Source organism: Chelonus insularis, unplaced genomic scaffold, assembly GCF_013357705.1.
Source record: "Chelonus insularis isolate UGA/USDA-ARS -01 unplaced genomic scaffold, ASM1335770v1 contig_94_pilon, whole genome shotgun sequence".
Classification (NCBI taxonomy): domain Eukaryota; kingdom Metazoa; phylum Arthropoda; class Insecta; order Hymenoptera; family Braconidae; genus Chelonus; species Chelonus insularis.
The window spans coordinates 2,127,236-2,154,071 of NW_023276783.1; the positions used below are offsets into that span (position 1 = coordinate 2,127,236).

General features: G+C 30.7%; 2 protein-coding genes across 14 annotated transcripts; both read left to right on the top strand.

Moving 5' to 3' along the window:
- LOC118072720 (developmentally-regulated GTP-binding protein 2) lies at positions 1-1,706 on the top strand. Its single transcript, XM_035092816.1, has 5 exons — positions 1-327; positions 415-722; positions 810-1,240; positions 1,311-1,512; positions 1,584-1,706. The coding sequence occupies exons 1-5, from the start codon at positions 264-266 to the stop codon at positions 1,668-1,670; spliced, it is 1,092 nt and encodes a 363-aa protein (XP_034948707.1). The 5' UTR covers positions 1-263; the 3' UTR covers positions 1,671-1,706.
- LOC118072718 (uncharacterized) lies at positions 1,692-26,168 on the top strand. Of its 13 annotated transcripts, none has more exons than XM_035092802.1 (18): positions 1,692-1,741; positions 2,098-2,407; positions 9,888-10,213; positions 11,311-11,649; positions 12,865-13,050; positions 13,144-13,657; positions 13,824-14,414; positions 14,494-14,628; positions 14,733-15,469; positions 15,620-15,815; positions 15,989-16,294; positions 17,121-17,157; positions 18,196-18,338; positions 21,336-21,680; positions 22,739-22,744; positions 22,818-23,252; positions 23,363-23,836; positions 24,362-26,168. In XM_035092802.1, exons 3-18 carry the CDS (start codon positions 9,933-9,935, stop codon positions 24,431-24,433), a joined length of 4,797 nt encoding a protein of 1,598 aa, XP_034948693.1. In that variant the 5' UTR covers positions 1,692-1,741; positions 2,098-2,407; positions 9,888-9,932; the 3' UTR covers positions 24,434-26,168. The 13 variants fall into 13 exon arrangements, with proteins under 13 accessions (XP_034948693.1, XP_034948697.1, XP_034948696.1 ...); XM_035092806.1 differs by having other exon boundaries at positions 18,217-18,338; XM_035092805.1 differs by having other exon boundaries at positions 15,626-15,815.
- Positions 26,169-26,836: the final 668 nt, after the last annotated feature.

The window sequence follows — 26,836 nt, forward strand, 5'->3', positions numbered from 1 at the left end:
GTTTAATGTTCCTTCATTTTCTTTGTTGATTTTATGCATGAAAAGTGAACTTATTTAGATTAATTTTCGAAGATCAAATGTAAATGAGATAAATTGACCATTGAAAAAATAAAAAAAAAATCGTAAAATACGTGAAGTTTTGCGAAAATTAATATAACCTCAATTATTATAAATTAACATAATTAATTAAATTTAAGCTAATTCATGGGAACTTTTATATTTTGATGTTATTTCGGTTTAAATAAATTTAACTGAATTTAAACATGGGTATTTTAGAGAAAATATCAGAAATTGAAAAGGAAATTGCTCGAACTCAAAAAAATAAAGGTAAGAAACTTTTATTTTGATTATTACAAATTAATCAAAATCAATTATTGCCAATTACTTGGTATCTGAAATATTCTTATTTTGTAGCAACTGAGTATCATCTTGGTCTCTTGAAAGCAAAACTCGCCAAGTATAGATCACAATTATTGGAGCCTTCAAAAAAATCTGAAAAAGGTGAAGGCTTCGATGTTTTAAAATCTGGAGATGCTAGAGTAGCACTTATTGGTTTTCCTTCTGTGGGAAAGTCTACTCTATTAAGCACTTTAACTCATACACAATCAGAAGCAGCTTCTTACGAGTTTACAACCCTTACTTGTATTCCTGGGGTTATTGAATATAAAGGTGCTAACATACAGCTGTTAGATTTGCCTGGTATTATTGAAGGTGCTGCTCAGGTAAATTATTCAATATATAGTCTTTGATAAATAAAGAACTCAGTTCATTTTGTCATTACTCTAAATTATTGACAACTTTTTTTATAGGGCAAAGGTAGAGGACGTCAAGTAATAGCAGTTGCAAGAACAGCTGATTTGGTATTAATGATGTTAGATGCTACAAAACAAGACGTTCAGAGGCACCTTTTAGAAAAGGAATTGGAGTCTGTAGGCATTAGGCTCAATAAACAAAAACCAAACATTTATTTCAAGATAAAGAAAGGAGGTGGTTTATCGTTCAATTCTACATGCCCATTAACTAAAGTTGATGAGAAATTAGTTCAAATGATCCTCCATGAATATAAAATATTTAATGCTGAAGTTTTATTCAGAGAAGATTGTAGTGCTGATGAATTAATTGATGTCATCAATGCTAATCGAGTTTATCTACCATGCCTTTATGTTTATAATAAAATCGATCAAATTTCTATTGAAGAAGTAGATAGAATTGCACGGCAGCCTAACAGTGTTGTAGTTAGGTAAGTATTCTAATGAAACTAAATGTATTTTTTTATATTGCCATCAATTTGAGAGAATAATTTGTTTCAGTTGTAATATGAAATTGAACTTGGATTTCTTATTAGAAACACTTTGGGAATATCTATCTTTAATTAGAGTTTACACGAAGAAACCTGGCCAACCTCCAGACTTTGGGGATGGTTTAATTCTTCGTAAAGGAGTAACTGTGGAGCATGTGTGTCATGCCATTCATCGTAGTCTCGTTGCTCAATTTAAATACGCCCTTGTTTGGGTAGGTTTCATTAATCTTTACATCCTCAAATAAATCTTCATCAACTCATCATTTAATTTGCAATATTGTAGGGCACGAGTACCAAGTATTCACCGCAAAGGGTAGGAATACAGCATATAATGCACGATGAGGATGTTATTCAAATTGTTAAAAAATAAACTAAGCTTAATAAAAACAAAGAAATAATTCTTCAACAATTTGTATATAATCTAATGATGGACATACAAATGTAAGAAATATTTTCCATCTTTACTACAGTAATATTAATAATTTGATTCCTTATAAAAAACTTGAAGAATCCTGTTATAATAAATCATTTTTTATCGACAAATAATACAAATGAATTGAATAATGAACTTCAGTTAATAGACTCTTTATCCAAATTGTTTGCCCTAAATCCATAAAATATTCAAATACCTACTCTTCATCATCAATTCTAATTATTATTTTTTGATGGAAATTTTTTAATAATTTTTTTTTCAAATAAATATAAATAGTACTATGTTTTAAAAATTTATGATGATTAAAATTTACAGAATTTCTTGTTCTTCAGGTGAAAAGTTCTAACATTTGTGATCATAAAAGTGTTGACAGGGTAGTAAAACGTGATTGCGAATATTACTCAGGGTGTCTGTTAAAACGTCAGTACTGCCATCTACCAAAGCAGACAAGACCAAAACCACCCCTCTCTTTCTGTCACGGAGAAACACCACCCTTGTGAAAGTGCCTGTGCTACAATAGCGAAACGAGTGGCTGTTCTCTACTTCGCCGCGACACAATCTTTCTCGCATTTCCGTGATACGGTATTCGGCAAAGAAAAACCGGTGTGCAATTGTGAGTCAGTTGAAAATCAAGTGCCAGAAGAAAGTGCGTGACTTGTAATCCAGGATAAAAGGTAAAGGATCAACAGAAGAAATATAAGGCTTTGTTGGATTAGCATTTTCTTTTTTGGAATACACTAGAAGTGTATAGTACTATTGCTTTCGTCCATCAGAACGAACGAGGGCATCCGGTTGGGTGAGATTCTTGTGTTTGCTGATGTGAGATACACTAACATGTTGGATCGATTACTTTTTTCTTCAGGACGACATGTCAATCCTTAATTGTATCCAATCCCTTTTTTGTTTTTCAAATCATCAATGTAACAGACATTGAATTAGTCGAAAACATTTATTTGTGAACACGTTTCTTCAACATGTAGGGTGGGGTTGTCATTAATCAAATTCAACCCCAAGTTTGAATATTGCAACGACTGTGGAAATCATGAAGAGCGTGAATATTCGGCCATTGAGAATGAGAAGATCATGACGGCGTTCAAGTATGGCGACAAAAAGTTTTTTAATTCATTCCCAGAAAGTTATAGTTTTCATTTGCAGACACCAATCACATTAATTTATCACGGTTACGAGTATTATGTGACCATTTTCCTCTAATTTCTAGACAGTGTCTGCGGAATGACAATGACGTGTCCTAGGAAAATCCGGTTAACGTCCCCTATTTCTTTATATTATCTTTATCCCCCTTTATTTCTTCCGCTCATGTGCAAGTGATATGACTCATGTTCTCCCCGATATGTGTTCTGGGGGTGAGTAAGGCCTTGCTGTAAACACCATGCCTTGGTAAACCTTGCACCTGCCGCAGCAGAACAGCATTTTACTCGAGAAAATCGATATAAAAAGCATCTAAGTGTATGTATGTATTATATACGAGTGTCGTGTTCATGCGACCACGAGAAAACGCTTCGAATGTTCTTCCTCGTGCGATCACTCGTTCAATCAATAAACCCACGATTTTTGTACCGACATCTCAAGCTATAAATACTTGGTGTTGTTAACTAAATACTCTTTAATATCTTCATCACAACCATTGTCAGTATTACATCAACTTTTCATTTTTATGTTTTTACCCTAGATTTGTTTTAACTCGATTTTGTTATCATCAACAAAAATCGAATGATAATCTACGAGCACTCAGAACACATTAATCATGTGAATGATGAGAAAAAATTGGAATGAAAATTATTGGTGACGAAAAAAAAATTTGAACAATCCAACAGTGATATCCGCTACACATTGAAATCTCTCACTTCATATCATCGTTTATTGCCCATCTCGATCTATTTATCAGCTTCTCTCATTCTCGCAAACTCGTTTCAAACTCCATCGTTCCCGATCAACGTCGATGAATGCGGCTGTTCCCTAATGTACGTCGTGCTATAAACGATTTTGAAATGCAATATCACATACAGAGTGAGAGAAGGAGATGAGAGAATGATGGTCTAGATGTAGAAACTGCTGTAACGATGAAATTAATTTTCAATTTAGTTTACTGGTACACAATATTTCGATTAATAGCATGTTTATTGATCGATTCCAATCCTACAGAATAGCTTGTTTAGTAATACCTAAGATTGTATTAAAGATGAAAAAAAACTTTGAAGTAAAAAAAGTAAATCAGTTGATTTAATAATTAAAGTACCTGGAGCAACAGCCTCAGTATCGAATCTCACAGGTTAATGAATTCAAATGCATTTATTCATGTGAATTATATAAATAATTAATGAGTGAATCTTAAATTCGGACCAATAATAGACTTTCGTTTAAAGAAGTTTATAATTAATTTAGCAAAGATTTTTTATTATAATCGATAGTACTAGAATAAGAATTAATTTTTCGAATTGTTTTCTTTATTAAAACTTTCATAGTCTTCAATATTAAATGCTAAATTTCATTTTCAATTATTATTATTAATAATAATTAAATGAAAATTACAACTTAATCTTGATGAAATTTTCTATAAATTCATACTGATTTAAATTTTTCAATATAAATACTTTTATTTTAAATGAAAAAGGTTTTAAAATTAATTAAAATTAAATGATACGTGCAGTCGGTCATTCAAGTCAATTACTCCAAAATGGTAATCAGCAAAGTCTCTTTAATACTATCGTATAATAGCTAAGTTGAAAAAAGTTCAAATCTCAGTTATCAAACTATTGATTAGAGTCTTTTACAGTAATTCTTTGAGAGAAAAAAATATGCAAAATATAAATACGTGACGAATTATTAATGCATTTAAAAACAATAAACATTAATGATTTGATAGAAGAAAAATAAATAGATGCAAAAAAATAAGTCCAAGAAGATTGTTTATCAAAAGCAGGTTATTGTACAGAGCAGGTAAATTGGTCAAATTACGAATTAAAAATAAAATGAATGTAAAGCAAACGAGTATTTCATGGAAACCTCAATTCTTCTCTGTCTTGTGTAGCAGGGCTATCGTATGCAGAATGGATATATCCATGTGGCACACATAATACAACGACATAGTGGCAATATAGACGACCAGAGGATCGATCGATCGTGGCCACGCGAGACACGTTGTGGTTGCTTCTCCTTTTACAAGCTTTCGCGTTGTGCAGGCGTTAAATTCCAACATATACTTTTACCTATTCAAATAGACGTGAAGATGAAGAGCCACCAGCAACGATGAGAAACTTGGGATTCTTTGAAGACACGACAGATGAAGGAGCGGAAAGGATGAAGGTGTAAAAGGGAGCTTTGAACTTCTCATACTCATACCCTACAATTTGCAAACGTATTACTCGTTTTGTGCCGACACTGTTCTTTTGTCGATCCTGGCACACGTTCAACTTTTAAGCTTTGAGAATTTTGATGGCTTTTTCACTTAAAATTTCTCCATATGCCAATTAAGTAAGCATTTTCATCCATGAAAACTTATTCACAATCTTCGTTGTGGCTTTCAAAATTCACTTTATTACAAGATTTAAGCTTTTTCTCATTTTAAATTTGCTTTGATCATTAATTCAATTGATTCCCTCAGATATTAGCAAATTCCAAATTATTTTCCATCCTGTTTAAAACTAATATAGTATCGTCAAAAAGCTTAGAATATTGATTTCTTCAGAATCTTTTGAAGTTTTCAAGTCTTTTATTATCTCCAAGAGCGTGTTTCGATGGCCTTTTAGTTCGTCTGATCATTAACAGACTGGTTCACTACTAAATATTGTGACATCATTTCGTTCGTAACTTGGAATACTTATTGAGTTTATTTTTTTATGCCAGTAATCATTTGTTATTAAAGTCAATATAAAGAACAATAAAATATTGATTCAGTAATATTTTTAGAGAAAATTTAGTTTCGAATATCTTCATCAGGGAATTTAGATTCAATTGGAAATACCATTCTATTAGCTAAAACATCTAATTATGTTATCTTCATGAGTCTAAAGTAATGCAGATTAGTATTTTAAATATATCTACAGTCAACAAAGACAATGTCGAGAAGCTCTAGCTATCGATTATATTGAAGCTTTCAGAGTGTTGTTGTTTTTGTTTCCAGCAGACGTCTTCATACATTAATTAAGAAAGTATTATCATGAATAAAATTTAATTAATAATTTTTTCTCTTATGGCTTTAATAATTAATCAGATTTTCAAAAGTATCAGTAAATCTAGGGCTATTGTCCACGTTTACTAGTTAACGAAAATTATGTTGAAGCTTAAGCTATCGATTGTAAAGCCTTTGAAAGCTCTTAGAAGCATTTCCTTGTGAGAAGAAAATCCAAAGTAAAGTCCTCAGCAAGCAGTGAGAAATTAACGAGTCGTTTTACGCGCCGGCGCCGATGAATCCTTTTTGCTAGGACGATGAAAGCACTCGAAACACTCTGAAGGTAATACTTGAGGTAAGGGTGGCATCAAATAGTAGGTAAAGGATGAACAAGCCACAGAGGTATTTCCTAAGTGCAATTGAATATGCGTCCATTGGCAACGTCCACGAGCACTTGAAATGTGCCGATTGTATCTGTTGGTGCCAGTGACCTCCTATTGATTCCTCCGCACTCACCCGCTCACTGCCTACACCCTCTCTACCTTCCACTAACTCTCTCTCGCCCTTCATCCACCAGGCTTCTTGCTGACGTATCGCCTGTTCCTCGTAGTTACGACCCCTCCCTATGTTTTCAACACAACTTTTCAGCCCAATGTTACTCTTTGCTTGCATTCTACAAATTAAATTCTCTATTATATACTCAATTTGTCTGTTGTTTCATCACTACACGTTTATCCGTTTCTATGATGTTTAATTTTTATTTCAACTGTTAAATTCGTTATTTCCGCATTTCAAAGTTCTCGTCTTTTGTGTTATTAAAGGTAAATTATTCAAATAAATGTATATTGGTGTTTCTTTTACTAAATGTTTATATTAAATCAATTTCTTCTTATTTAATATCAAGTAAATTCATTTCAACATGTGGAATTCTCTTTTATCTATTGTTTTGTGAGTTATTCGATACTGGAATTGAGAGAATTGTGCTTTTCTCTCTACTAAACGTTTGTCACACGTGAATAAATCATTATAGAAGCTCTTATAAGAATAGTTTTAAGTGATTAAAATTCTCTCTTAGATTCATCTTCTTTTTTTAAGATCCAACATTAAATAATGCATTCACTTGTTAGACATATTTTTTTTTAACTATCTTGACCCGTCTTCTATTGTATTTAAAAAATTAATAAGATCATTGTATAACTAATTTATCACTTATTTAATAATTTTTCCATTTTTTGTCTTTTAAAATGATACAAAACTTTTATTGGAAGAGTTGAGTGAATTATTAAAGTAATAAAAACTTTTCTAGTTTCTAGGGAAAAAAGTTTTTTAAACTACAAAGTCTTTTAAAGGATTATAAACATTTGAAATTGTTACAAATTTTATCCAATGAGTGTTTGAAAGACCATCGTCAATGCCCAGAAAATAATGTAGTTTAACAGACCACCTGCCACCCTTACGTCGACCGCTTTTTCGTTGCTCTTTTCCCCTTTTTTTCTGTCATGTTTTCTTGCCTATGCTCTTTATTCACGTTCATACCGCTTCGACAGGACTCCCAAGGGTCTCTCAAATCGATCAAAAGCATTCTTACTTGCTTCCTCTTCAGTGATTTGTCTTGAGTAAATTCAAAAAACAACACACTGAACTTAACTTATAGTTGTTCTACTTAAATAAGTTTTGTTTCCAAAAATAATGACAAGTTTTATGCAAATATTATACTGTTTTGGAAGTAATTTGATTATTATTCCGCTAAATTGATAGATGCTATACAGTAATTGAAGAGAAATGCCAGTCAGAATATCCTCTCGTTTTAACTGACAGAATATTTATGAATAAATAATTGGGAATACGAGGATGTCCGAACAACTTCAGCTACTTTTGATTTATTTGTCAATGTCAAAAGCAATTTCAATTGATGAACGAGATTGCACAAGAGTGATAGTAACACTCCCATCATATTGTAATGTCATGTAGTTCATTATTTTCATCAATTGTCATTTATTTTATCTATGATTCCCCTTTTCAGCCTAAAAGGTTAAAATTATTCATTAAAATCACATTTGACTGGCGATTATTTAACAATATTTACTTTTTATTACCATGAAACGTTCTTTTTTACAAATACATTCAAAAACAAAGAGGTTATCTTTGCTAACTGTTGAATCAATAGTCCAAACTAATTGAATTTAACTTTTCGTTTAATATCAGTGAAAAAGTTCGACCTTTAAAATCCAGAAAATCAATAAAAATATCATGGCATTATTAACACCGCCATATTAACCAATTTCTCTTGCTTCGTTGAAAATGTTTTTTTGAAGATAAAGCGAAAATTATATTAGATTAAAGGAAATAAATATTAAATAGATGAGTTGGATATCAAATTAATTAAATAAGGACACTAATTCCAGTTATTAAATTTACCAACTTTACTAGCAAGGAATAATTAAATTTGGATTGGAACTAAGCCTGAAGTGTTTACATCATAACGTGTGAAATGTGAGACGTCTTTACTTTACTTCCTCTTTTCACTAACTTTCGAGTTTTCGTAACGCTTGAAACTACGGCTGGTGAGTTAGGGGAGTGGAGTTGTCGACGTGAAAATTGTCACTAGATTGTTGAATTGTCTGTATTCATGTAAACAATTGAACTAAAAGATAGAAAAAGGAAACGTGTCAGAGCATAAAGAAATAAAGAAGAATAAGAATTGAATAAAGATAGATTCTTTGTAATATTCAACAACTTTCAACAAAAGCAGTAACGTCGAAAGTTCTTGTTGAATATAATCGCAGAATTTCATTTGCAAGATGAATTTCTGTCAAACAGGTAATATCCACGTGTTTTTTCGTCTGTGAAGCTGTTGAAAAACAGCTGGTGCACTCAAAAAGTTTCTGATGTAGAAGATGATAAGTTTACTCGTACAATATTTTCTAAAAGAAATTTTTTCCATTCAATTGGAGATGATAAATATATTCTAATTGTTTTGATTGATAAATTTATTAAAAAAAATTAGAAAAATAGAGAATGAAGTTGTATTGATATACCTGAGAAGAAGCTGTAGTGTTGAATGCTTGAATAAGTGTATCCTTGTATAAGGTTAGAATCTCTCTCGATATTTCTCGTCACAATTAAAGTCAATCTCGTCATCTTAATTGCCGTGATACGAGCGTTCGATGACAAAGTTATCGCTAGTTAAGTTGCACTTAAATGTTTACCGGATGTATAGCCACTAGGATACTCAATCTTAATTCTTTTCAGATGAGTAAACTTTTCTTTTCCATCAGTTTCGCGTTTACTCAAGCTTTAAGTGCTTGAGTAAACTCAACCACTCCAAGATTCTTCATTGAATAATCCAATAATCTTCATTGATTTTTTTTTAATCTCTCGAGAGAATTAGGATTATTTTATTAATCTGTGAAATCCAATAAAATTCGTATGGCAATTAATGAAGTAATCACATTGGTGGTTTGCGTTGTCACGTCGCTAAATTGAGCTCCAAGCTCGTGTGTTTTCACCTATCAGACTATCCATTGGGACGCCAACAAATGGATTTCATGCCTAGTTTGATAAGTGAACTATAAATCTATATGGATTTAGAATTTTAATTAGATTTTATTTAAAATTCTGTTATTCACGTAATTAACATGAGATAAGTGATGCTCATTAACTACTACCATAATTAACTGCACTGCTTCTCTCATTTTTTTTTTATTTAATTCGTTTAGTGGAGAATTAATTTCTCTTTAAATAATCATATTTATTCTCTGTTTATTTCTTGAGTATTCTTATCAGTGAAATTCATATTACGACTAATAAACTTTGGATTAATAAATTTGAAATATTTACTGAAAAATTTGTTCTACTTTTAATTTAATTAATTTTTTAAAAAAGTAAATGATAAAAAGAAAATCAGATTTGTACGGATTATGATGAAATATCTGATAAAGAGCTTAGCTAAAAATAATTAGAAAGAAACAGAGAAAAATAAAACTTGATTAAAAGAAAAGATTTTAATAATGAATTGTAATTAGTTACAGAATGGACACAACCTCGGGCGAAATGAATTGGAGGTGGCGATGACAAGTTTGATTTTGGAGAACGCGGATTTAAACCGACTTTTTCCGAAATGCCGGCCTAGGGGCGGTCATCCCCCGGACTCGGGGGCAGGATCGCATCAACAGAATCCAGGCCAGCACTATCACCAACAGTCGCATGATCGTCGTGGTATTATCAAGAAGCTGGAACCAGCACTCACGTCGTCTTCGTTGTCGTCATCATCGTCAACGAGCGTCGTAACAGCATCAACTGGCTTCCCTGTATCCGATATGATTGACCTGGAGCACGACAACACCGACAGGCAAGTCAACGTGTCAACCAACAAAAGCGCTTTGGTGGCTTTGTATTGGCTCAAGATCCTAAAACTACAGCAAAAGGATCATCACATTTGTGATGTATTGAAAAGGATGCAATTTTTGCAGCTCAATTATGTGTACTAAGGGAGCAATTTGTGCTCTGGACGAGTTTAGAATTTTTCTTTTCTTTTTCGTTCTATTTTTGCTTCTTTTCTTTTCTGTTCTCGTCGTAATTTGATACCTGCGCTTCCCTACACAGAGAAAAAAATATATTCTTTAAAAGGAGAAAAAGATTAATTGGAATGAGGAAATATTTTTTTTACGATTTTTAATAATACATTTCTTCTTCATAATATAAAAGCTTTTGGCTTCTTAGTGAGAAATAACGGAGAGAAAATTTTTTTAATCAAGGAAAATATAGATTGAACATGAAATAAAGCTTTACAGATAGAATAAACATTAAAATATATTCTTGACTGAAAGAAAACTCCGTCCTAATTGTGGAGCTATTCTCTTTTAAAATTTATCGTATTTTTTGTATAATGTAAGAATGTTTCCTTTTATAAAAAGAGTTAACAATATTAAATTCATGACTATGACGTTTTTAAAAGAGTATTTTGTTAGAAAAATTTACTGTAAATATTTTCTCAGGTTCAGTAATTGTTTTTCTATTTAAAATTATATTTCTTATTAAATGTAAAATGCATGTGCACAAACAAGTATATACATTTCTGTGAAAGTTGTTTTCTCTACTCTTCATTGAAAATTGGAGCAACAATATCGATCGTACTATTCCTACCTTCACCTTTTTATTCCTTTCCTACTGTAAAAGAGGGCACAAAATATATATACATAAAAAATAACTAAATAAAAAAGATGAGGCAGAAGGAAAGAAAATAATCTGATCTCCTGTTGCTCGCGAATATTTTTTTTTATATCTATCTGATTTTTATTGAGTTAACTTTTATTATTTTTTATAATGTGTGTGCTTTATAAATTCGTTACGTAATTTATTTCTGTTATTATGTTATTGATTTATTTGATTTTATTTTCATTATTTTCATTTTATCATTTTTTTAAGTATTCCAAGTTACGTTCGTAGGTGTAGAAAACGAGCAACGAGTCGCAGGAAAAAATCAGGTTCGCTGTCCCGTAGGACGGCGAGCGTGATGCCGGGATTTGAGGCTCAGACCCAGACCCAGGGAACACAACAACAGCAGACACCACATCAGCAACATAACGTGATGACTGCCAAGCCCGCGTCTTCCAGCTCATCATCATCAGCATCTGGTAGGAGTGAGGATGCCCCCAATTATGGAAGTTTACATGGTAGTGATCATCAGGCACAATCTCAACAGGATGATAGTGGTCCTGAAGAAGGTCCTGTTTATATTCTAACATCAGCCAAAGGAGATAGAAGTTATAAACTACGAGATTCTCGGTAAATTTATTCATTACTCTTTATCAATTAATATAACAAAAAATAACGATTTATTCACCATTAATTTAATTTAAAAGACTCATTGATAATTATTTTATTAAAAGGCAAAATATAATAATTAATTACTGATATGTAATTAAAATATTTATATCATTTATTAATTTTAAAAGATAAATCTTTTAAAATGTATTGTCTTAACTGGAATTTATTAACTATTTATAGAAAAAAAAAACATTTTTTCTGTGTCTAATTAAATATTCTTGTTTGAATAATAAATCAATTTAATGAGAGAAAAACTAGAGGGTAGAGAACGAAATAAATTTTTGAATAAAATTTATTCTGAAACTTTTAAAAAGAAATTTCAGTCATTAATTCTCTCTGAAAAGAGTTGTAAATAAATGCAGCAAATAACTACTGCATTTGTAATATTAGGGTTAGATTATATCAATTGGATTATTGAAATGAGATTTATTAATGAAACATTTTTAGATAAATTTCCTGATAAGCCATAGAATCAATTATCATGAGATTTTAAATCATTTAATGCTATATATAATTTTGAATACAATTTTAATAACATATTTCGTCATTAAATGTAACAGTTATGAGTTAATATAAACACTTTGATGAGTTCAAAACTCTCATTGCTTATACAAAAGTCTTTGAATCTGATTCAGGGTATTATTGATTTTAAATTGCAAACTAGTACAGTCGTTTTTCATCTCTATATACTCACTAGAACGTCGAATAAATTTCAAATTCAAAGAAAGGAAGTCGATAGCAGCGCAATCGGAAGTATTTCGTTTTGACGAAAAATACCACATGCTGAGGGGGGCGTATTTATGTGAGCAAACGCAGCCGTATCAACAATCTGTGATATAAATCTTAACCAAAATATGTCAAATTATAATTTTTTTTCATACGTAAAGTTCTAAGTCATTGACAAACTATTTTATTGATTCGATTGTATTGGAGTTAAATTTTCGGTTTGACTTTTCAAAATTATTTCAAAGCACATGCTTGTGTACTTTCTGCTTGTATTCATTAACAAGTGGTTAGCAAGTGGTGAGTTTGAAAAAGATAGAGAAAGAGAAAAATAAACTGATCACTTTATTATTCAAATTTTCTCATATTTTTCATTTTCGATCGGTTAGTTATTTTCATAGTAATATTTGGCACACGTTATGACACTTGAAATGAATTTTTATATTCTAGGATTATTGAAATAGCAGGAGGAAGAGAGGTTTTCTCTCAGAGTAGAGGAAAAGTTGCTGCCAGGAAACCTCGTTTTCTGACCTCTTCAAAGTCCGTGCCTAACGATGAGTCTACTTCAGAAAAGCTGAGTGTGAAAAAAAATAGTAAATCGCCCAGCCGACACAGTGTTTGGGAACTCCGAAGCAGGTATTTTTGACCTTTTTATTAAAAGCTATTATTCAATGTTATTGATATTTTCTGCAAATTTTTAATCACCATTGTATTTTGTTTATTTTCTAGATGTGGAGAACCAAAACGGCAAAGATCTAATCGCGAAATAACCGAAACAGTATTTTCTTCAGAAATTCATTCAGTTCGTCGTAATCCTACAAAATCAATCCTTGATTATGACTCACCAAATATAACTCGTGGCAATCGAATAATTAACTATGACTCAGTTTTTAATAGTAATAATGTAGAATATTCAGTGCCGAAAAGTATAACTGATCTTGATTATGGACTACCCAAGAATTGCGTAGATTATCAATCAAATCATACAACACCCGCAAGAAGTATGGCAATTGTAAGTGATGGTGAAGTTGTTGTGTTTGATGATATTGATGACAACTGGCAAGGATTGAGGCTGGATCTTGGGCCAACCAACAACACAACACAAGTTAATGTTAACACTAGTTGTTTAAATTCCGAACAAGATGAAGTTCAGCGACGAGTTCCACCAGATCCTCCTGGATCAAGTGTTGGAAATACCCCGAGTCCAACATCGTATTCCAGAAACACTTCAGACTTCTTCAAGGTAATTATTGTTTTATTAGAAACTATTGTCATCAGAATAACCCAGCTGTTTTAAGAGCTCTTTGCCAAGTACTCACAGCTGCACTAATTATCATTCCAGTCTTCTCTTCGCACATGCGAAACTAATTAGAACCTCTTTCTTTCTTTCTTTCTCTTTGCTATTCTAGGTGATTACGCCGGTGAGTGACTGTGAAGTTAATTCACCATCACCTGAAAGAAATCATAAAGTAGCTAGAGTTATTGGAGAACTACCAATTGCTCAGTATTCTGGAAGTCCTAGACGTTATGGCGTTCGAGAAAATTCACGATTACCAAGTCTGTTATCATCTCCTTCGATATACATGACTCCAAGACCTGGTTTTCCTCAAAGAATATTACCCACAACACCTAACCAAAAAGAAAAGGAGACTGATTACTTGCCGAAAGAAGAGCCAGTTACTGAGGTACTCGTTGATACGACAAGTCCTACGACAGAGACAAGTGATAATCTCATGGTTATTTCTCAATCCACTGAGGAAATCCCTAGCATTGAGCCTGCAACGCAGAGTTCAGAAACTAAATTAGAAGAAGAAGTAGAAGATTTTCTCAAGCCATCGTTTCTTAGTAATGATAACCTCTCGAGTCTCGTCACACCTGGGGGAAGTACTTTTGATTATCTTTATGAGTTCTCGGAAACTCGCAAAGTCCTGGAAGAATTTTTTAAATGCCCTGCTCCTACTAAAGAAAAAGAAAACAATGGAGAATCAGCTCCTTTTCAGGTAAAGTTTCCACTGAATTGTAATCTTTTTTCTTTGAACAAATTTTTCATTTCTATATTAATTTTTCTTTTCATTAAAGGAGTTAGACTATGAGTTACGACGACAAGGAGGTAATTCTTATGTTGGTCAACGCTTAGCTAGTGGATTACCAAATACTGAAGAGGTTATGGTACATGAATCTCCTAAAAAACAAAAACCAGAGTTTCCACCAACTGTAAGAAACTTTTTTTACTTACTATAAATAGTATCAATTAAATTCCACGTTAGTTTTAAATCTCATAAAAGGTTTTAAAAAAACCAATAACATGTTTTTTGTAGAATGAGCACGAAAATAACTTTTTGGATCTTTCTGTGGGAACTGGCAGTAGTGAAGATTTAGGAGAGACTGAAGTAGGCCTACAGGTTGGTCATTCGCGGAATTTTACCCTGAGTCCTGAATCAACGGATTGCGACAGTAATTGTGGTGATTTAGACAGTGACATGTCTTTAATGATGATGGATAATGAGATGCTACCAGCTAGTGGACTTTTAGGGTCTGTTGGAGATCTTGGAAACAATTCAGACTCTTTAAGAATATATACAAGTATGCCAGTGCTTGAAGATGGTCTTTCAAGCGGCCATGCAAGTGATACAGACAACAATAACCCCACGGTAATGTTAATGAAGCGGCAGATTAATGAGATAGAGAAAGAAATAATTCAAAGGACGAGAAATGACATGCTAGGGACTGATATTGACAATGGAAAGGATGTTAGTCTCAATGTCACAAAGGATATACTTCAAACATTAAAAGCGACATCGCCAGATTTATTTATAGCTCAAAAAGAAAATTCTTATGAAACAAATGAGTTGAATCTAGATGGTCTTGATCCTCTTGGCACTCCACCACCGCCTGCGCCTCAGGGTAGACAAAGTATGAGTCTCGAGATTGGCGGAGAGGTTGAAGCAGCAATCAAAGACATCAGGATGGCTTTACAGAAGACTAAGACCCTGCCAGTTAAATCTCCCTCCGAAGATCCACCTGAGCCGAGTGTCAGTCCTATTTGGATCCCCAGGTATATTTTGATATTTTACTCCAATTTTTAATTATAAAACGTCAACTCTTTAAGAAAAAATACTTAGGATTTTATTTGAGCTTGAATAATTTTCTTTAAATCATAATCATTTGAATATGATCTTTTCTCAATTAAGTATGTCTAACTAAGTTATAGTATGTTGGATGGCAGGCGGCGAATGTGTACTGAGAGCAATAGTGAAGATTCAGAAGCACGACGTGGAGAAGATGAAAATGAAGTTGAAGTGGAAGAAGTCGTGGATGAAGAAGAGGCAGATACAGATCTTGAAACAGATCGACTCCTTGGTCAACAAAGAACTGACGATCAAGGATTTTATGATGACAAGGTAATGTAAATGTCAATCAAAATAATAGATAATTGTTTTTATTAGTTTTTTGGTCTTAAAAGTACATACTGGGTGATTGGTGCACATAATCCTTCCTTAATGCACGTAGTCTCGTGCCAAGTTGCTGATATATCACTCAACTAATAATTTCTTCATACTTGGTGTTGATGCAGGGGTGGCGGAAGCCTAAAACTAGGACAATGCTACCACCAATGAGTACCAAAGTCGTAACACCAAAGCAAACCCCACCGAAAACATTGAGTGTAGCTCCACTAGAAACGCTAACGCCACCCGAACCCTTACCCTCGACGTCTTCATCCATATCCCCGCCTCCTATTGTCACTGTAATACAGTCGCCGACGTCTGAACGTGAAGCGACGTCACCTACTCAACCCTCGACGAGTCCCCAGAAGACCCCGGTTAAAAATTCTCCCTCGCCTACACAAAGCCTCAAGGAGTCCAACGGCAAGGTGAAAAAGGTGCTCAGAACGTTTAGAAATCCTCATAGATTTTTTTTTATTGATTCTTTTTTTCTGTCATAGGTTTTGTCTTAGTATTTTTTTTATTCTTTATTGTGTGCAGAAAATAATTTTTTTAAAGGAAAAAAATAATACTGTCATGCTAGAATTATAAATTGAGTAAATTGTAGTATTTATGTTAATATTTTTCCTTATTTAAAAAAATTAACAAGTAACTGATTATAAGTGAATTGATAATAAGAAAAAATACTGATAAACAAAAAGAATTTTTTCTGAGATTTAAGTAATCCATTACAATTCAAGAATTTTTTTTCTTTTTAAATTATTTCTCTGCAATATTTCGCTTTAACTATCAATCATTTTTGCATCAATCAATGAAGATAATCAACTCTTAGAAACTTTGAACAGCTTTAGCTCTTTTTCCTCGTTAAAATACAAAACTATATTAGTTTTTTCATTAATAACTATGCTTTCACTAAAGTTCTGAGCTTGTCCAATTGCATAAGTAGAGCATATTAAATATTTTACATCTCTTTTATTATCCTTCTCTTTTTATTAAACGTTTTTCCTTTCTTTTTTGTATGAATTCCAAGGTTTTCCTTTCATCCTTTCGTAACTTTTAATTTATTAAATTTCAATACTCTCTAAAATGTCATTCTCTGAATGCATGACAATAATTATAATTACGCCCATAAATGATAACCCATTTTTTCTATGAGCACGTGTCAGCAAAATTCGAATTATTTGCAATTAGATCCTTAGTTTCAAATAGAAAATTTCTTATTACAAAATAATAATAATTAATCATTTTTTTTTCTATTCACAGGACAAAGAAGGAAAGAAAAAGAGCAGAAATAAAGAAGGTAATACTTTACTTTCTTCTGTAGATGTAATCATCATAATTTTATCAAACTTCTTCAGCTGAAAACGCATGATGTGGGATTTTAAATAATTCTACTGATCACTTGATAGTTATTCTATGATTCTATGAGTAACATTATACTAACTATTTTTATCTTAATCCGTTTTTCGACGCTGCCTTCATGGAATTACGTCACTAACACGCTGGGTATGTATCTATCTCAACTTTCATTACTTCAATCATAAATCACTAGTATTAAAAATATGAAGGAAAGAAATTAATAACATAAAATACACTAAAAACATTATATTATTAAATCAAAAAACTGTTCAAATGATTTCATGATATAATTTGAAGCAGTTAACTAGACTATGCATTCATTTTTAACTGATAATTCTTTATAATACTTTTTTGTTTTTTCAAAGTTAATCATTTTTTACACTTAAATAACTACTATATCTATTCAAATTATTTTGTATGTTATATTTTTTTTCTTGTATTCATAATTCAACTATGTTTCATGCGAATTGTACGTCATGCAGTTAATCTTGTCTCATTCTTGCATAAATTGATTGGCGCGTTTGAAGGTTTTTCTAGCGCCTTGTTGTTAGTTATTGTATTCATTTTGTAACGTTAAATGACTTCTTTCGAAAGTAGTTTCAATTATTAAAGTTAATATTTACGATAAACAAATAAAAACGAAATCTTACATTATCATTTCAAGTTCTTAGCTATCATTAACGACATAGATATGAAATTTATATGACTCTATTATCATGTATATTTTAATCTAGAGTGGGGTAGAACTAAACAATTCCCGTAATTAAGTTCATGTTACCATGTTCATTTACTATTGACGTGTCTGTGAGTTTCAACGCAATGCTTGAAAACATTCTTGACAATAAAGTTACATTTTCAGACATTGAGTCTGATATAAAACTATTTCGTTGTTCGAATGACTTTATTATTACTTTTGGACAATTGATAGGAAAAGAAAATGATGAAAACTGTAAATCACGTGTGTGTGTACCACTTGCAGGATTATTGGATGATCCATCAGTGCTTATCGAAGGTGTACTATTTCGTGCAAGATACCTTGGATCTACTCAATTGGTTTGTGAAGGACAACCTACCAAATCTACGAGAATGTGTCAGGCAGAGGAGGCTGTCTCCAGGATAAAAGTAAGTTTCACTATTAATAATTGTCACATTCTTGTATTTCACATCTCTTATTATTATTTATTAATTATATTTATTTACACAATAGTTAGATATAATATTATCTGTTGGCTTATTGTAAATACTATTAATCAAAGAGTCAAAATGATAAATTATTATCTTAACAGAAAACTAATTAACCCATTAATGTCAATGAATGGTTGATGAATTTTTTTTTCTTAATTTCATTTATATTCTGATTAATCTTCATTAAAAGATTTTTTAATTGTTATTTATAGAAATTTAATTCAAAAAATATATAATTTCAGAGAATTTTATTTTTATCTGTACGTTTTTGTTTTTGTATTATAATTTAATTAAAATGACTTTATTGGGTTAATACGAATAGAAACTAAAGCTAATAATGGTTTGAAATTGGAAATTCGATGTGAAATTTTTATGATGAACTATGTAAATATTATATATTGTATTTATTAATACCGGTTGCAATAATCGTCTGTAACGTAACATGTTTCTCGATATTTTCTTCATGTTAATTTATTTTTATATTCATATTTTATTTTTTCTCATTATTATTTATTCAATAATATTATTGATTATTAATTTCTTAAAAAAACTATGTACCATAATATATAATAGCATGCCTCGAATGCTTTTACACTCATTTTATTTGCCATTAAAATTCATTTAAAAATGCCATGAGTGCAAAATATTGCTGTAATAATTAATGTACATTAGAAGAAAGAATAATATTTATTTAATTATTTACAATTAAGGCATCGTTAAGCAAAAAATATAATAATAAGTTAACAAATAAAATTTATCGTATTTTTGTAATCAATCTTATATGATTTATCATTTCATTTTATCATCTTGATTACTCGAAATTATCGTGAAATTAAATAATCAATGATCTATTTTATTTTTCAGCTTAGAAATAAATCTATTATTTTATTATTATTATTTTAAGCTTAATGATTTCTTTGTTTAAATAATTTGGGCAGTGTTTAGACGGTGCATTTGCTCAGTGTAATTATAGCAGAAAGCTCCAGTAGTGTTTATATAAAAATCTAAATTGTACTTTATTGCATCATCAATCAATTAGATTGTTTAGAGCATTGACTATTTGATAAATTAAAAAACTTAATTTATCGATTAAATAAACTAGTCTTAAATATAAAAATATGTTCATAGTGTTGATAAAACATTTTTTTAAAAAAAATCGCATAAAGGAGCCACGCTGAGTAAAGAAATTGTGTCTAAACTAAAAATTTTCTTACTGACAGTAACTCAATATGTTTGTCATCAGATTATAATATTTAATTAATTTTAATTAATTTAATTAATCGTGAGCTGGCCGTCTATGCAAAGAGGCCTGAATGTTTCAGTGTAGCGACCCCCTTCCTCACATCACGAACACCACCCGACCACCGAACACTGTCATCTTCTCAGTGTAACTTTTTTATGTGTCTGTCTGAATGTTATATCGGTTTATTATTATTATTATTATTCTTATTTTATTGTCATTATTATTTAAATAAATTATTTTATCAATATCGTACGTCTGCTCTGCTCTAAAATATGCTTGCCAGTAATAATTTAGGTATCTTTTCGTAGAATAATAAATGAATTAAGTATCTGTCACGATATGCTTAACTGCACAATAACACTTCTGATTGTACTAAAAAAAATTGTCGAAATTTATCGTCACTCAATTTTTATGTTTTTTTTTCAATGTTTATTATTTATTTAATTAATTATTATCTCTAAGAAATCTAATTATAAATCTCTTTAATATTTTCTGTCTCTTATTGGCATGTAAAAAAATTATTAGAGTGGCAAATCTATGTAAATGTTTATATAATCAAGTATATGATTATTGTTATTCTTTGTTAAAATTTATAAAATTGTTATTATTGTATTTAATAATGCGTAGATATACTGATGAGATATGTTGACAAAAGAATTGGCCTAAAACTAACTGCATCTTGCGAAGTTGTTAATTAATACTAATTATTCTAATCATTTTACGGTGTATTATAACATAAAAAACAGTCGTCAATGAATATTAGAAATATAATTGGCTTGTTTGAATTTTCAAAAACACTGTTATTTAATTATTTTTAAGATTACGACAAGTATATGTTTTATTTCCGATAATCAATAACTAATCTAAGCTCTTAATGATAATCACTATCATCGGCTTCTTAAGTGCACGTGTTTTTGAAAGCTTAACTAGCGCTTACTGCGATTGTTTAATGAAATTTAAAATCATTTTTTAAAGATCCTCAGAAGCTTTGAAAATATAAAGAAATAATTTGATCTAGTTTAATTATCAGAAGAAAAGAATGTGATAGAATAAAGGTAAAAATACTGAGAAAGTAAATTATTTAACATCATTTAATAATTATTGCATTTTAAAAGTTAGAAAAACAATTAAACTTGAGAGAAATAATAAGCTAACTATAAATAACAATTCTAATTGGAGGTTTTTAACGATAAATAAATTGATTTTTTATAAATAGTCTTGTTAGTGACATTAAGCTTGAACGGAATAAGGATTATTTATTCATGAAAAATTATTTTTTTATTAAAATATCAAGATTAAAACTTTATAAAACAAGCTTTCATAGTAAAAAACAATTAAATAATTCTCGTTTGTAATTTAATTATTTTTTAAATATTATTTGAAATATTAGTAGTTGGTCATAGCGGATTATATACAAATTATTTTCATTGTCATCAACTAAGTACTTTGAAAGAGAGTTTAGCATAGACAGAGAACTAACTTTGATCATTATTCTCTTGAATTCACTACATTGAAACTTGTAACAGAGTAAACCTGCCAAAAAAAAATAGTTTATGATCTCAGTAAATAAGTTTCAACCTTGAGAAAAGCCTTGGCTCATTGCCTCGTTTTTTGGTGGTGCTATTGGCAATGTGACTAGCAGAGCCTTTTGTTTGTCTGTTTGTTGAACGCGCGCGTGTGATCCTGCGAAGGATGCTCCGGAACCAGTGTCAATGCAGGCGCTGTTAAACTATGGGAGTGCAGGGCAGCATGGCTATAGCCGTTGCAGTGTAACCTCCCAGGGAAGCCTTGATGAAGACGAATGTGACTCGAGCGAGGAGCTGATAGGAAATGTAGCCGGTGGGGCTCAGCCAGAAACGGGGCAGCAATTGGCGTCCCAGTCAGGGAAACTGGCCCCGATCAGTAGCTCGCTTGGTCCCACCACTGTTTTCAGACTACATTTTCTCGGTTCGGTCGAGGTGGAAGAGGAAGGGGGACGCAAACGTCGTAAGCGTCTTAAGAAGCACATGGTCGAGGAAGCTGTCACTAAGATAAAGGTCCGCTTGTCCCATTAACAAAATTACCCAATATTTATTTTTAAAATCCATTGGCTATTTTTTTTTCGCCCCGAGGGTTGGCGCCTAAATAATTTTTTTCTTGTTTTATTAATCAAAATTAATTAATGTTAGCTTGATTTTACTGCTTGAGTTTTACTTTTTTTATTTACTTTCATTTTGTTTCGCATGTGAGTTTTGTTTATTTTTAATTAAAAACTCCTGTTGATTCAATGCAAACCGAGTTTAATTATTGTACAATGGATTTCCAGCTTAAAAATTACGATGACAGCGAGAAAAAAATGTTTTCTGAATAAAAAACTTTTCTTTTATTTACATAGTTTATTATAAATATTTATCATTAAATACCTTTAGATAGTTCACCAATTAAAAATGTTAAAAATTGACCTAAAAAAGTTCTTAAATATTTTTTTTTGATTTTAAGTGAAAGTTATCAATTAATCCAAGTTGAAATTTATGATAGGAGATTATGTCATAAAAAATTTTTTATAACAATTTGAATTGCTATAAATATTATCAAAAATAAACATTCTCTGATTGAAAAAGTAAATTAAATAAATATCGAATTATTTTATTTAATAAAAATATGAATTTTGAAAACTATTTTTTCTCTCTTTTTCTCTGGAGATGCACTTACGCTTCGATGTTGTCAAGTGAATGCTTTTATTATACTGTTATTGACTTTGCATCGCAATTAAGATTAAAATTAGTCACGCTTCACTTCAAAATATATGTGCTAGTGATAAACACAATTAATTTAAAAAATAAATATAAATTGTTTAGCCTGGTTTTCCATGTACGATAGAACAACGGTTTGCAAGTTCATTAAAATTACCTATACCATATCATTTCATAACTCTAATTCTCTTCATCCATAAGTTGACTTTCATTTTTTACTTTAATACATATCATAATCATATTATGTCATAATATAATTAGTATTAGATAATAAATTGCATTAACTAATGGGTTAACAATGAATTGATTAAGAAAAGATGTAACTAACACCCTTTGCTTACATGCTGCTCGCTTGACTTTAGGCATTGGTGAGTAAATAAATTAGTTTGATACTTGAGTTTAGTAACTAATTAGTTATTTAACTGAATTTATAACTGACAGGCACCAGATGGTGAAACACAACCAAGCGCTGAAGTTGATCTCTTCATATCCACTGAGAAGATTATGGTATTAAATACTGATCTTAAAGAGATCATGATGGATCATGCTCTAAGGACAATATCTTATATAGCCGACATTGGCGACCTTGTAGTGTTGATGGCAAGAAGACGTTTTGTACCTCATGAGATGGAAGAAGCTCCAAAGATTAATAGAACACCAAAGATGATTTGCCATGTTTTTGAAAGTGAAGAAGCGCAATTTATCGCTCAATCTATTGGTCAAGCGTTTCAAGTAGCTTATATGGAATTTCTCAAAGCTAATGGTATTGAAGATCATAGCTTTGTTAAAGAAATGGACTATCAGGAGGTTTTAAATTCTCAAGAAATATTTGGAGATGAATTACAAATGTTTGCAAAAAAAGAAATGCAAAAAGAGGTAATTTTTTTTATTAGAAACTAAATGTAAATTTTAGTATACATTCAATTCTATGGCTTTGAATGTTGTCTATAAATAGAATGAGATATTAAAGATAGATCTGAATTTAGGTGGTGGTACCAAAGGCTAAAGGCGAGATTTTGGGTGTCGTAATAGTGGAATCAGGTTGGGGTTCAATGCTGCCGACAGTAGTGATAGCAAATCTTGCGCCAGCCGGTGCGGCTGCACGCTGTGGTCAGTTGAATATTGGAGATCAGATAATAGCTATAAATGGAGTATCCCTAGTCGGATTACCGTTATCAACGTGTCAGACTTATATCAAGAATTCAAAAAACCAGACGGTAGTGAAGCTTACAGTTGTGCCATGCGCTCCAGTTGTTGAAGTGAAAATTAAGAGGCCGGACACCAAGTACCAGTTAGGTTTCAGTGTACAAAATGGTGTAATATGTAGTCTACTCAGAGGTGGAATTGCTGAAAGGGGTGGCGTGCGAGTGGGCCATAGAATAATCGAGATTAATAATCAGAGCGTTGTTGCTGTGCCCCATGAAAAGATCGTTAATCTCTTGGCTACGTCCGTTGGAGAGGTAAAACAATCAATAAAAGATATTTAAATGCAAATTAGAAAACGTCATTGTGACTATTTTAAAAAAATGTTCTTTATATTTTAATTATAACGATTAAGACTACTTTATTATTTCAATATTTTTATTCATGAAAACCACATATTAAAATATATGAATTTATTCAAGAGATAACATAGTGCTTAGACCTCTTTTATGAGTTTTATGCGTTAAAAAAAATTAATTAAAGTAGTATTTTAAATTACGCCATTTTCAGATATTTCGTCAAATGATATGTTTTGTTCACATTTTACAGTCATTTAAATTTGGTTTTTTATGATAAGATAAGTTTAATACCGTGAACTAATGGATCATATCATTTGAATTTAATTATAAGAATAAAGAAAAGAAGGAATATTTTTTTTAATCTGAAAATAGTATTATGAATCAATAAAAATGTTTAAGCAAGGATTTATTACATATCCTTACAATGATTTTTATGTCGAATAGTAACGTTCAGACTTTATTACAAGTTCTTTTTCTTTTCAGATTCTCATGAAGACGATGCCAACATCTATGTTTAGATTATTGACCGGACAAGAGTCTCCGGTGTACATATAAAAGACAAAAGTCGGTAAACAATCGAGAAATGTAAGAAAACATGAAAATGCATCTCGGTTGCCTGCTCGTTTTGTAGTGAAAAGACAATACAACCACCATCCACTATCGTATTTTATCTCCACAATCCGCAAGGTTTGTTTCAACGCAGTGAAAAGCTTTGTATTCCAGTCAACCGGAACAGCCCTGTGTGTATTCGTGAAGCTTTTGAAACAAAAATACCTAAATATAAACGTAAATTGAGATAGTGAAAAAGTAGAAAGTGCGAATGATGAGCAAAAGATAAAATGAGCGTAAGAGTGAGAAAATGATTAACCGTTGATTCAATTGATTGAATATTTAATCCGAGTATAATTTATATCGATTATTATAGATATTATACATAAATATATATAATAACAATATAAATAACTATTAAATATAATTAAGAATATAAGTAACAATTTATTAGGCAACAAAAATGGGATTTTCTATGGCAGTCAAGAGGCTAATTTTCTTGTTCTTATAATCAGACTTGAGACTCGCGTTTAATATTGTAATTAAAAGAACTTTTAAGCTTCGCTGAATCTCAAGAGAAGCAAATTTATTGATCTAAACATAGCTTTGCTAAATAAATAGTATTTGAAAAAAAAAAGAAAATAAAAAATTTATGGTAAGATATTAATTATAAATGATAATAAAGATAAGTGATAAACAAAAATATACGCCTCTTCTTAATCACATAAGTGAATTGAATAAGGGATAAATTACTGCTGTAGAGAGTCACGATATTATTACGCCAAGGAAGATGATATATATTGCAATGCACATGATTATAAATAGCACAAAAAGCTCATTACAATCTTGTTTTGAGCATGGCTGGAACAAAAACTTGTATATTACGTAATTTTAGCTATTTATGTAGCTGTTATTTCTCAAATAATTATCCCTACAATTTTCGAATACACACTCTAGTATACATTCCTTCATTTCGTACTTTAATCTTACTATAAAGTGCTTGATAAAAAAGTTATACAAAATTTCAAACATGTGATGCTCATCTTTATTCATTTATAAGACTAAAAATTTAATTAATTCAGAAAAACTGTGTTTAAGGCCATCTGTAACATTGCATTTGTAATCCTCACCACAAAAAACGTGATATTTATATAGAGGAGCACACCAACTAAGTGAAAAAAGTACAGTAGATAAAAGAGAAAATTTATCATTTAGAATATTTAGAATGTTTCATGTAAAGTTAATGAAGTGAAAGAAAAAAATTACTTGTCCTAAAAATGTGTTCCAAGTCCTAGATAATACTCGATTTTAATATTGTTTTTCATAAATCTTTAACTTTTGAGCTTCCGTAATTAGGGAAAGCTCATGAAATGGAATATTATTTATGACTTTGAGCTATTCATACTACTTGATTGTTATGCATCAATGTAATTTTTAAAACTTTATCATGATCATTATAAACAATACCTCTAGTTAAAATGCTCTCATGTTGATTATTTTTAATTAACAGACTGAAGATGAATTATTTAAGAGAAAACAATAAATCAAAGTTATAGATAAATTAAATTGCGTGAAATAAGAAATTGATACAACTGGTGGTGCTCTTTTAAATAGATACCGCTCATAGTAGAATAAATTTTATCGATTTACGCTAAAAATTATAGAAAAGACATAATGACTAAAGATAAAAATAAAATAATATGTCATTTAAAAAATTTTTTCTAATTATTTTAATCATTAAATTCGCTTAAAATATTTATTATTATCAAATATTTGAAACGAGGATTGTTTAAAATTTCTGATGGTCGATAAAAATTTCAATGTCAATGTATATGTAATAAATACGTCAAAACGCGTGATTTGAATTGTTAAATAATATATATATATGCGCTTGAAAAAGTGGAGAACTCAGTATGAGAATTTCAATCCATATCTTTGACAATTATTTGACATATTGGAATGGTATTATACATTATGGGATCAAACAAGATGTTATATATAAATATGGGTGGCTACCTAAAACTATCTAGTCATTAATACTAAGGGAATGAGCATCAGAAAAAATTAAAAACATATATTACGATTATTATAAATAATCATAATAATGAGAAGAAAGAAAACTGGAAAAAATAAACGTAACAAATACTCGAAAGCCACCCTGACTGATAATTTTGCGACATATATATGAAGCCAATTATAAACGATAATAGATTTCACCTCTTGCGAAAATAATTTTGCCATAAAAGTGAATATTAACGTCGTCCTGATGCCATAATTATAATATATTTAAAAAACATTTTACGACTAAAATATTATATCTTTCACCGTGACGTTTTTCGAGGTATTTAAATTGTGATGAAAATATCTCGAAATCCCTTATTGCATCGATACCTGCTTCAATTATAATGA